General features: G+C 48.1%; 1 protein-coding gene across 1 annotated transcript in view; it reads left to right on the top strand.

The window, feature by feature from the left end:
• The window catches only part of SNAP47 (synaptosome associated protein 47), a 40836-nt gene extending 28835 nt beyond the window's left edge, over positions 1-12001 (top strand). The window contains exon 5 of the mRNA XM_080923631.1: positions 11027-12001. Coding sequence (XP_080779757.1) covers positions 11027-11173 — 147 coding nt within the window. The 3' untranslated portion in view covers positions 11174-12001. The remainder of the gene's footprint in view (positions 1-11026) is intronic.
• The last annotated feature ends 964 nt before the right edge of the window (positions 12002-12965 follow it).

The following is a 12965-nucleotide window of genomic DNA, read 5'->3' as shown; positions in this document are numbered from 1 at the left end:
GTGGTCAGGAGGTGCAGCCTAGCTCTACATGAAATGGTCTTTTCAAGGTAAAACACATGTTTCATATTTAGAAAAGAGTTCCTAGCTGTGTAGTTGAAGCTCTAACCCAAGTAGGAATGAGTTAAGTTCTGGGGAAAACAAAAACGCAAGAAACCCTCCTCCATCCAGCTGTGGCTTTGGCTGCAGATGCTGTTAAAGCCATTATGTTGAGATGTGTCCTGGTGATTTAAACTGCAGTTGGGGATGCTAATGGGGAAGTGGCTAGGACTACACAGGGGTGGGAGTGACCTGAGTGGGTGCGCGGTCTGTGGCCACCAGCTGCCGCGTCACTGCGGCTGGGAGAGAAAAAGTCCAGGAGGCCAGAAGGAAACCAATCCCCTGGTAGATTTGGCAGAGCCCCTCAGCTGACAACTAGTAGAGTGTCTGCTCCTCCTCAGAACTGTGGCTGCACTTGGTTCATGGATCCGCAGAGGCACATTAGTTGGTGGTAAAGGGGGGACGTGATAAAGCAGGAAGTGGAGGTTTCAGTCTCAAAGCAAGGCACGCAGGGTCCGAGTAGGGTTTCTCCTGTCCCTGCTTCTGTGTCCTCATCTGAGTTGGGAGGTTCTTCATCCGACTTTGCCTTATCCTGGATTCTACCAGTAGAAATCAAGGTGATCAGACATGGTGGGCTGTGGGCAGAAAGCCAGCTGGCCCTAGCAGCAAACTGAAGCAGAGAAAGGAGGCTTCCGTGTGGAAGGTCTAATGTCAGGCTGCAAAGGCATGCTGCAGTGCCCCTGAGGTCTGCAGCTGAGGTCTGCAGAACAGGTTGGTCTTGCAGCTTGATGCTTATATCTTTGGAAGCTCCCACATGCTCCGTCTACTCCAGCTGTACCTGCCCAGCTCGTTAACTGTAGCTTTCTGGAAATAATTTGGTGGTTCTCTATTGGTTATACAACCTCTTTCAAGACATTTGTGGGCCAGTGAGATGTTTCAGTGGGTAAGACCCAAGCCTGATGGCCGACATGGTAGAAGGAGAAAACTGTCTCACAATTTGCTCTAGACCAGGCATGGTGGCGCATGTTTTTAATCCCCAGAAATCAGGCAGAGGCAGGAGAATCTTTATGAGATTGAGGACAGTTTGATCTGAATATCAAGTTCCAGGCCAGCCAGGGCTACACATTGAGACCCCACTTCAAAACAAAAAAAAATGGCAAAATAAAACATAAAAATAAAAATAAGAGAAAACTAAACTGCCCTCTGAGCACTACATGCATGTGTGCATGCACAAAGAAACAATTAAATATGATGAAAAAATATTAAATCCATGTCTTCTGTCTCTGCCTTTTTATTCCTTTTGAACAAATTTGGAACATGGTTTATCATCTTCAGTTCTTGCCACCTTGGCCTGTTTTCCCTGTTATCCCAAGTTTAACTCTACCTCAAACTGTACCTTTTTTCTGCTCAAAAACATCAGTCAGCCATTTTGCTTGAACCTCATCTGCAGGAGATAAATGTACCCTGCAAGTATCCCTGAGGTTGAAGAAGAATTTAAGGGCCAGGGCATCCACACCCACACTGTCTGCTCATTGAGACCCTGAGTCTGAGTTCCCATCCTCTCCCTGGGACTTGGCTTATTACCCTCCAGCACGTCGGTGTCACCAACTGGGGTCTCTGTTGTTTTTGTTGAGGTGACATCTCTGGTCATGCTTGATTGACCAGTCTTACACCTGAACCTAATACTTAACCCCCATTCCCTGGGAGGTCACAGTGGGATCTTGTGGCCACCACCCCCACCCTCCAGTCACACACAGATAGTCATTGCATAGCCATAAACTCAGGTGTGGGGGTCTCATTGGTTATAAAGACAAAGATGTTCCTGTTACATGGGAAGTCCCAAAGATCTTGATGCTTCCAGGACCCAGGAACTAAGGCTACTCAGATCTTATTCTAATCTATTTATCTATCTATCTTTATTTATTTATTTATGTATTTATTTACTTATTTTGGGGCAGGGTCTCTCAGTCTGTAAACCAAGCTAGCCTAGAATTTACTATGTTGCCAGGTTGGCTCCAAACTCATGATAATATTTCTGTTTTTCCTTCCCAGGTATAACATTATCCCCAGCTTTTAAATTTTTTGTAATACAACAAGGGTCCAAAGAATTCAAATGTTTACCCCAGCCCTCCCCTACCCTGTCTGATACTTTGGTCTTTAGACAGGGTCTCACTGTATAACCCTGGCTGGCCTTGAACTCAGAAATCTGTCTGCCTTTGCCTCCCAAGAGCTGACACTAAAGATGTGCACCACCCCACCCAATTTATCTATTATGTACTTCTCTGCTTTGTTCGATTGTTGTTTGTGATATGCTGGTTTGGTGCTTAAAGAACAGTAATAACAAGTTCCTGAAGACTTAGCCCTGCTTTTCTTGTTTGAGTCTACCTTTCCCATCTGAAGTTGTGTCCATCTTGAGTTCATTTTTGCATGTGGAATGAGGTAGCTTCCACATTGCTGGGGGAACTGATGTTTTCCCCCTTAGAGTCATCTCGAAGCCCTGTCAAATATCCATTAGCCATGGAGGTATGGATTTCTCTCTTTTCTTCTTTGTTTTGGTCTGTTGATCAGTGTTCTGATTGCTGTAGCTTTATAGTAACCTTTAAAATTGCTCAGTGTGACATACCTCTGTTGTTGGTTACTTTTTAGTCTTTGAGGCAGGTAGCCCAGGATGCCCTCAAATTCATTATGTGGCCTGTAGGGCCCTCAGGCTCCCAAGCCTCCAGCTTCCCAAGTGCTGTGGTTATACATGTATTTGCCACCACACCCAGCTTCCACGCTGTGAGGGTGGCTTTGGCGTCCTAGGCCCCTTCCATAAGGATCTGAAAATTGGCCTTTCCATTTTGGTTTAAAAACTACAGCTTGCATTTTGACTCTGCCTACACTGTCTCTGTGTCACTTTGGGAGGTTCCATGATCAGGACAGTCTGAAACCTTCTGACCTGGCACCTAGGGAACCTTTCTGTCTGTTTCAGCCCTCTGACTTCATTTAGCAAAACTTCATTTTCAGTGAAGGCTACTGTTCCGTTCTCTAGGATGCTATCATGGCCAACATCTTTTTCTAGTCCTTTGCTGCCGGTACAGGAAGCTGCAGGCTTTTGTCTTGCAGCTGGCTGACTTCATGGCTCAGACCTGGTCACCTTTTTAGCTGAGCTGTAGGTTTCCACAGTTAGACATCTTCTGCGCACAGGAGTCATTTTGGTGTTCCCTTTCCTGCTTCCCTATTTTATGTGCATGAGTGTTTTCCCCACATATGTCTGTGCTACTGTGTGCATGTCCTGTTCTCTCAGAAGCCAGAAGAGGGCATCCAGTACTCTGAAACTGGAGCTACAGACAGTTGTGTGTACTGGGAATTGAACCCAGGTTCTTTGGAAGAGCAGCCAGTGCTTTAACCTCTGTGCCATCTCTGCAGCCCCTCCCTTCACTGTTTCACTAAACTCCACGATCTGGGTGCGCTCTTGAAGCCTCTTTTCTGTTCCTGAGGGCATGCTGGGTTTCATTGGTGTCCTTTGTCAGTAGAAAGTCTGTCTGGGTGTGACTGATGGTGACACTGATTGCTCACAGAGACACCCCCCCCACCCACCACCCCCACACTCGGGGATCTGTCCCATATGGACTTGGTTTGTTTCCTGTGTTGTGTTTTCATTTTTATTTGTCTCTAAGAATTTACTAATTCCTTTCCACTGGTTGTTGCTGAGCATGCTATTTAATTTGCATATATCTATAAATGTTATAAATTTCCAAATTCCTACTTTGATACACTGTGGTCAGAGAAGAAACTTAACATTTCAGTCACTGTACATTTAATGAGATTCGTTCCCTGGCAGATGATGTATGCTGGAGAAAGTCACTGAAGCATGGGGCATCCTACTTCACTCCTAAAGCGAAGTATTTTCCCATGTTTCTCTGCTGGCCAGTAGCCCCAGCCTCTAGAGTAGCTTCAGGGTGGGGCTGGCTACTGAAGAACCAGGGCAAGACTGGAATATGAGTACCCTTAGCCCTATTTCAGAAGAACGGCTTGGTGTGGAGCACATCTCGATGGCCGGTGGTTCCCTCCCTCCCTCCCTCCCTCCCTCCCTCTCTCTCTCTCTCTCTCTCTGTCTCTCTCTCTCTCTCTCTCTCTCTGTCTCTCTTTCTCTCTCACACACACACCTGTGTTATGAAGCCTCCATGAAAGCCCTAGAGACATTTTCAGTAGCTTCCTGAGAGCTGACCAGTTGGAGGCTCCTAGTGGCAGAGTGCTCATGAAGGATATGGACGCCCTTCCTGCACTCACACCTGATCTCTTACATCTCTGTGTCTGTATCTTTGTTAATTATCCTCATGATGAGCCAGTCAACATGTTAGTGTTTCCTAAGTTCTGTGAACTACCTGAGCAAACCAGTACAACCCAAGGAGGAGCCTTAGGAACTCTGACATAAGTGCTGGTCATCAGGAGAAGGCTTATGTCTGGCACTGAAGTGGGAACATCAGAGCTGACCTGATTAGAGGACCTACTGCCGAGGGGTCCCGGACTTTTGGTGTTAAAGGGTGCAGTGAGCCTGCGCTTGCTGTTCCATGTGTCCTTACGCTGGGCAGCTGATTGTAGCTCACTGAAGCCCTGCATTTCCCTACGTGATCTCTCCAGATAGTCTCATCAACATTGTCCTAGTAGGTAGCAAGTGTGATGTAGCTTTGGTCTTGCCTGGGAAGCAGGTGCCACTGAATCATGTCAGATGATGAGGAGGGTGAAAATAATGAGTCTGTCCTTCTGTCTGTCTGTGTGCAGCATGGAGGTGGCACGTGCTGTGTCCTTATCAAGTAACCCATTGTGATAATATGATTGTTACTGTCCCCTGTCCTGCAGCAGGGCTGTACCTGAAGGCTTGGATAAGAATAGATGGTTCCTTGTGAAGCAGTGTGAGGCGCTCACAATGTCAGCTAAGACTCTGGGGAGCTATGCCTCAGCACGTCTTCCTTAGGTCTCCTGTCTTGTATAGTGAAGATTTGACTCTCTTTGAGGTCACCTATGATTGAGTTGTGTAACAGTGGCCTGGCCCAGCTTTCAACCTGTGTAGTCAAGCAACACTGCTGGGCCTCAAGTGACAGCAGCTGTTTGTCACTGGTGGCCTGCTGCCAGATATAGTTCAAGGCCCACAGATCCCCAAAGACCTGAGCTTTGCCACTCTGCTGTCTCTGAGTTGCCTCAGAAGTGGCACAAGCAAACCCATCACGCCATAGAGTGGAGGGACCATGAGACTGGAGTCTCACATCCACCCTCCCTGCCAGCCCCAGACCACCGGCAGCCCCTAGGAATGCGGCGGCTGGGCGTGAGACTAGGGTGGTCTGGGAGCTCTGCGTGTGATGGGTTGCAGCAGAGCATGCTCCTGCAGCCCCTAGGGCTTCACTGCTGTGAAAGCCAACTTTCCCCCTCTTTACCTTCTCCACAACATGTTAATGGCTCAACTGGAAGAACAGTTCACAGTTGCAGACAGCTTGATTTATCCCAGCTCTGTTCTTAAATGGTTGCTAATTTCTCACTGTAGGAAACTACAGTTACTGGGTGAGTCAGTGTAAGAACAGCTGAAAGCAGACAGCCTAGCTCATGTGAACTGTAGGTATTCATGTGGTCATAGCCCAGATCCTGAGATCACAGGACAGGGTGGGGCAGAGCATCCTTTCTCAGATCCTACATGAAGATAGAAGCCAGTGTATTATAACATGTGTGGGCACACAGAGTGTGTCCTGAGCTAGGCTGTCTTGACAGCACAGCTGTACATCAAGAGGCAGAGACCCCTTGAAAGTATGTGTGGAGACATGTCCACACGGCCAGTGCATTTCAACTGCCTCAATCAGCGCTGGTTACATAATGTGCTGTCAGTGTGGACAATGTAGAGATGTCAAGGAGGCTGAGGTCTCTCTGTGTTTGCTCTTCTGGTGTGACTGCTGCCAGCCGGGACTGTTGGTGGTATTTGTCTAAGTCCAGGCAGCCTTGTGCAGATAGACCACTCATCACATTACCACTGAGCTGTAAACTCTGGTCCAGAGAGGCGTGGACCCCTGGGACTGTCCAGGCCAGCAAGGCTAGAAAACCCTTCCCAAGAATTCCCTGGGAATGGCCCTTTGCAAAGTTGTGTGTGTGCCCTGAGGACACAGCTGTGTGACCCCTTGTCTGCTTCCTTCCCTGAACTGACATATTCCTCTCTACTTCTGTCTGGTTCCTGCCTGAGTCACCTGGTTCTCCTACCACAGACACTAAGAGGAGCTGATGTGATTCTTGGTCACAGCAGCTGCTGATTGTTGTATTGTAGTCATAATATCTCTAGAGGAGCCCTCAGTGTCCCAGACTTTCCCAGACACAGGTTTGCACATATTTATGTGTCCTGCCTGTGTAGCAGGGGCTGAGCATCACACAGGTGAAGCTGCCTGGTTACTGTGTTGTTTGGTGCATGTCAGGGACTTGTGGGAATGTCCACTGGAGCCTGGTCTTTGCCTCACAGCCAGACAGGGCTCATCAAGGGGCCCCCAGAGTATGTCAGAGGCTGGCAGCAGTACGTGCTGATGACTAGACAGCTTGTCATCCTGAGCCACAGAGGGAACAACTGTTTCTAAGGTTTGGCCAGACTTCATGAGCTCCATTCTTTCCGTCCCCTGTTATATGGAATGTGCGTGGTGCTATTTAATTACTTCAATGCCTCTCTTAAAGAGAAAAGGCTACCAGTATTCTAGAAGTATTAGTGCTTGGAAGGTTAGCCCTGTGATTTTCTTTGTCTGCAGACCTAGTAGCTGTGGGATGTCTTTTCAGTATGGCCAGTATTAATTAATTCCAAGTGCATTTTGGCAGACAGGCCAAGGGGTCTTAGCAGGCTATTTGGAATGAATTCTATTTTTAAGACTTTTTAAATGGTGAGAGTTTTTCCAAATCAAAGGTTGAATAGCAACCAGCCTTTATTTTGCATATCTGTATAATATAATGCTGAAACTTGGATGGGCAGTCAGTTGTTTGTGCCATGGATTATTTACATGTGAATATTCTTTAACTGTTAGACAAAGGTCACAGAACATGGTCTTGCTCTTTTGATTTCCTTTTGGTTTTGTTGTTTTGGGGAGTTTGTTTGGGTTGTTTGTTTGTTTGTTCTGTTTTGTTTCATTTTGAAAAGGTCTTATGTAGTTTAGCCAAGATGACCTTGAATTTCTGGTCTTCTGACTTCTACTTCCCAAGTGCTGAGATTACAGGCCGACTTCACCACACCCGATTTCTGTGATTCTGGCGTCTGAGCTTCAGCTGAGCTTTAACCTCAACCCATACATACATAGCCTTTCTTTGCCTCACTTTCACTGTGTACAAGGAAGAGCCATTTGATTTAGCTTTTTAGGAAGATGACAGAGATGTAAGTCTCACACAGTCTATCATAGAATGGACTTTGTGCACACAAGGTTTGTGGCCTTTTGGCCCTGCTTCATATGGCTAGTGTCCATATTTGTCTTAGCTGAGATGTTAAGCCTAACGTTCACACTGACATATTAGGACCTCTGTATTGTGTATATTATACTTAACTAATCATGATTCTCATTTGTTTACTTTTTGAAATATATTTTGGATAGATTCATGTTTCACTCCTCAATATGTGGTGGCTTAAAACTCTGTTTCCCCCTGCAGCTTTACGGCCAGTCCAGGCTGTAAGGGCTGTGTGTGTCCTGCAGCCCAGCGTCCAGTTCCTGACTGGCCCAGATGAGGTCCTTGCTGTTTTCAGGGACATGTGATTTCTCACAGTGCCCTGATGTGGCTGAGTCATCTCCCCACGGCAGTAATAGGCTAGTGGTTAGTCTCTTGTAACTGGCTCAATCTGGATCCAGTGAGCCTGAAGCTCATGGTCCGTTCAGCTCTTCTGGACCTTATTTCTAAAAAAGTTTGAGGTAACGGGTGAACGTTTCCTAAAATTAAGTTCAGTGAGTTGCATTGGAGGTGGGGGGGGGGTGTTTATAACTCAAACTTTTGTTTAGGATATCCAAAAGATGAAAAAATACACACCAGGAAACACAACCAGAAGTTTCCTTTCATCTTGTGTTTTGAGTTTTCATACGAGCGTGTGGATGTAGTAATAAAATCCAGCTCACGTGGCTGAACGTCCCTGTTCTGAAGCATTCAGGACTGCACTGGTTTGGGCTTGTTTAGGATTTTTAAATATTTCCCAGACGTGATAGTGCCTCGGGCCAGCATGGGCTAGATACACATGGAATCCACTTGTCTCCTGAGTGCCTCTGACACTACTGAAGATGCTCTCAGACAATGCCTACAGTGGACCTGCGCTCTGCAGGGGTTTGTTTTGTTACATTTTTATTTTTGTTGTTTTCAGATACGGTTTTGTGTGATCCAGGCCAGACCCAAACTCTGCATGTCGCCCTTGAACTCCTGATCCTCTTCCATCTACCTTCCAAGTCTCGGGATTGCATGTGTGCCCCTCCATGTCTGATTAGTGCCTGGACTCTGATGTGGCTTGCCCTGTGGGCTCGGGTGGTGTTCAGCAGCAGTGGCACATCAGCTCAGAAAGTCTCAGATTTGGGATTTGGGGGTAAGAATGCCAACTTGTCAGGCTAATGTGAGAAATCGTGATTTGAGTCATGGATAGCTTTCATTTTCTTCTTTAACTCTTTTCTATAAGCGTGGTTCTTCTTAAGCACAAACAAGACAAACGATTGTATCAACCAACTGGGCTAGTGCCTATGGGCTCTGGGACCTACACATAGCCTGGCCAGAAACTGGTGCCCGAGTTCTGCCAGAAATTGGTCCCCAGCCTTCAAAGCAGCCATAGTCTAAAGGAATTTCTGTTTTACACAGTCTCCTGTACCTTAGGGACAAGGATGCTGGCTCAGAACTGCATTGCCAGCACATCACAGTGTATTCACGCCTCTGAGAAAGACATGTGCCTTTATGGGACCCATGTGTACACAGGCCCAGAGACTGCAGAGAAGCATGGCCAGGGGTTGTGTGTGACCTGACTGTGGGAGGCTGGGAGGCCTTGTCAGGTGACATAACTGATGGGCAAGTGGGTGGGCAGCACAGGCAAGATAACCTTCCCACCACATGGAGGGTGAGAGGGCTGTGGGGCTGGGTGTTAGGAGTTCATCTCCTTGTTAATTCTGCTGTCTCATGCCAGCAAGTTTAGGAGATGGAAAAGATCTACTGTATGATGCCATCCCCATCCCAGGGCTCACTGTCCCCACTGTGTGCTTTCCAGAGCTCTAGTCAGCTCCTGGGGAAAAGGATCAAGAACTGCACACAGCCATCACAAGCCCTGTCTTGTGTCTGAAGAGGAAACTCTGAAACCTGCTGCTGGCCCTACCACAGGCAGTTTGCAGTGTATCATGTGGATGGTTCATGTGACTCTAGCTGTTGGGAACAAACTTAGGCCTTTCTCTCCTGGCTTTTCCTGCTTGTGTTGTCTGTTGTTAGTCAGATGCAGAATTCTTGGTCATGTTTCTGAACTGGTAGAAATGCCAGGCTAGAGCAAGGGTGCCTTTGTGAATTAGAACTGAGCACTTAGGGTACAACCATGGCACCAGCTGAGTGCTGATATAGCAGTTTGGGCCACCTGAGATGTGTGGTAGTTCTGCTCGGACCCTCATGGGACACTTCCATGTGTGACATCAGGTAGGGGTCAGGGAAGGTGTTAGGTGTAATACTGTCGCTAGACAGGCCTCGGGGACCTCAGGAGTCTCCACTCAACCCATCCCTGCCATAAGTAGCTGTGGGGAAAGAGTGATCATGACCAAGATGTCCTGATGAATCAGGTTCCTCAGTTCCTCTTCCTTGGTCCCAATGTGAGGTGAGGCTCTTCCTGAAAGGTGCGGACCGACATCACAGGCAGAAGTCACTGTTTTCTTTAGGATGTTTTCCATTTTGCTGTCAGCTTGAAAGTGCACGCTGCTTAGCCCAGCTCCATCAGAATACAGTCAGAGCAACCACAGCGTGAGGAATTCAGAAATGCAGTAAAGTAAACTGCATCAGTAAGTATGCATCACAGATCTGAGCAGAAGGGAAGCTAAAGGGACCCAACGTGTCTGGCCTGCAGTGGCCTGTTTCTCCGGTGGCCCCATGCTCACATACCTGTTACCCAGCCCTCAGTGCTCTCTGCATCACTGATCCTAGGTAAGTGAGGCTAGCCTGTATTTTTGAAGTGGCCCTGTGTTGTGTAGCCTATTAAATTACAGGCATTTGTCACCAAGTGATAAAGATGGCTCCTTGTGAGGCGACGTCTCAGTGACTTCTACAGGTCTGAATCTTGGTTCCCTGCTGTTATGAGAGTCGTGGGCATAGGTGTATACAGCTGCCGCAGCATGACGAGCACCCTGCTGTACTGCACATAAGGTGTGCCCCAGTGTTTGTCTAACAGAGTGAACCATGCAGCCCAGTGGCTCTGTTAGCCCAGACCCATGTGTGATTGATTATCTATGGTTTGAATAAATGACCACACACTGGGTCTGTTCATGCTAGTGTCACTGTACAGAACGTGAGGCTGTGTCACTGTGACATGGTAGCATTTCTCAGCTCATAGAAATCTGAGATACCTGCTTGGCAGAGCTTTGCTCTGTGGCAGATACTAGTGTTTTGTTGTACGTTTGTGATTGGGGTGATGCCTTCTGTATGCGTGGAAGAGAAAGGAGTCTGTTCGTCTCAGTCTTATGATTTTTATTTCTGGGTGGGACACTGAAGTGAGATACGGGTGACTGCCCTGGTCTCCCCTCGCGCAGAACCCCACAGCTTATGGGTATATTCCTGGCCAGGTCCACGTGGGTTTCACCCAGCACTTTGCAGGGGATGGTCATGTATGCTTTGTGCTGGGGCAGCTGCATGCTGGGACCACAGGGTCAAGCCTAGTGCTGAGGCCAAGCTCAGGCGGCAGCTCTGTAGGCTGTCCTCCTGATTCAGAAAGCTGTATCCCTTTGGCTAGTTACATCAGGCTGTTGCTGTTGAGACACGAATGGAAACTGCTTTTCATCTCTGCTTCTCCCAGATCCTGGGCAAACTGAAGGGACTCGCACTGGACACTGAGACAGAGCTGGAGCGCCAGGATGCAGCTCTGGATGGCATCACCGTAGCTGTGGACCGGACAGCCCTGACCGTGGACAAGCACAACCGGCGTATGAGAAAGCTGATGTAGGGGGCAAGCTGCAGACTCTGCTGATTCTGCTGCTGTTAGCCCTGTGTCCTTTGCCCTGAGACCTGGGAAGCCATTCTGGGTTCTGGGGAACTATGAGGTTCTGCCTAGGAACTACATCTTCCTAGGATGGGCCAGGGGAAGCCACAAAATGCATGAGCATGATATGTTTTCCAAGTGCCCTTAGCATGAGGGCCAAGTCCTGTCTAGTCAAGGATTAGCATAGTCAGCCTCCCTGTCCACACTGAGACCCCAGCGTTGAGCTGCCATTGTGGGGCTATGGCCCTGGTTACCTTGTACAAACCACATCATATTGTCATATTTCACCATTTTTGCCAAACAGTTAAGAAAAATGTCAGTCATTCTGAGATGTGAATACGTAGTCTGGCTCTGCCATTCACCTGCCACAGGCATTGATTCCCCCTTCAGATGCTGCTATAGACCCTGCCACCTTCTCCTGGTCATTAGTTAGAGTTCTGTAGAGGAACAAAACCAGTAGCTTCTATGTGTGCATAATAAAAGAATGCTATTAGATTGCTTACATCAGAGGAGCCGGGTCCATAGTATCCGGAGAGACACACTGAAGAGACAAAGAACACTGTAGCTGCCCAGTCAGCAGTTCCAGTGCTCAAGGCCTGGAAGCTCCTGGAATCACTGATATAGTTCTGCATTAAAAGGTCAAAGATAAGGCTGGAGAGATGGCTCAGCAGTTAAGAGCACTGACTGCTCTTCCAGAGGTCCTGAGTTCAAATCCCAACAACCACATGGTGGCTCACAACCATCTGTAATGATTTCTGATGCCCTCTTCTGGTGTGTGTGAAGACAGCTACAGTGTACTCATATATAATAAATAAATAAATAAATAAATAAATCTCAAAAAAGATATCGGAGGCTGTGTCAGCAGGGGATGGTGGCAGCCACGCGCCCTCACTTAGAGGGACCTGCACACTTAGCACACACTGCCTTCTTCCACCTGCCATTTGGGCTACCCACAAGGAAGGCAGTTCTTTCCCTAACCGCTGTCCCTCTGGAAGCACCCACACACACACAGGATGTCTCATCACTCCCAGACATCTTTTAATCTAGTAAATTGATGTCCAAGACCAGCATCCTGCTGTCCTTGCCCTGGCAGCAGCCTTTTTCTCTCCACGTGCTTGGTGACTGAGTGCAGTCACGAGTGCAGCCCAGCTCAGACGTCTCCACTGTGGACCTTCCCACTTTGACCTGAAGCAGAAGCATGGTCCATGGTCCCGATCTCCCGATCTCCCGGTTTCTGGCCCAGGCTGTTCAAAAATGGGACTAGGTGCCTGCTTTGGAAGTGGCCCTCACTCTAGCTGTCGCCCTGTGCTTAATCTTGAGTTTTCAGTGAGGGTTCTCAGCTTACTGCTCAGAGCTGCTTCCACCAACCCATCTGCAGTGGGCGACTGGGGCCTCATGCATGGGTTGTTTATTTGGGGTGAGGGCCCTGTGGGTTGTTAGAGGGGTTTTTGGGGTTTTGTTTTGTCCTCAGTCTAGTCCAAGCCGGCCACAGACTTGCAGCAATCCTCCTGACTCCAAGAATTATGGTCGTAGGCTTGTGCCACCTTCTCTGACCCCCTCGTATATTTACCAAGTGGATACCAGATGACTGCTGTGTGGCAGTGTCTGCCTGCGTGTGCAGTGCTGGGACCAGACAGACCCTGTCTCAAGCACTTGCCAGTCCTGTGTGTTGGAGCCTCTGTGTCCTTCACATCTCTATGAAGAGCACAGTAAACTGCCAGGCGCTGTGGCCTCCCTGACATGTTCCGGACCTATG

The sequence above is a fragment of the Micromys minutus genome, assembly GCF_963924665.1.
Source record: "Micromys minutus genome assembly, chromosome: 10".
In the NCBI taxonomy this organism is placed as follows: domain Eukaryota; kingdom Metazoa; phylum Chordata; class Mammalia; order Rodentia; family Muridae; genus Micromys; species Micromys minutus.
The sequence above is the reverse complement of the archived record's forward strand: the minus strand, read 5'-3'. Positions and strand labels throughout refer to the sequence as shown.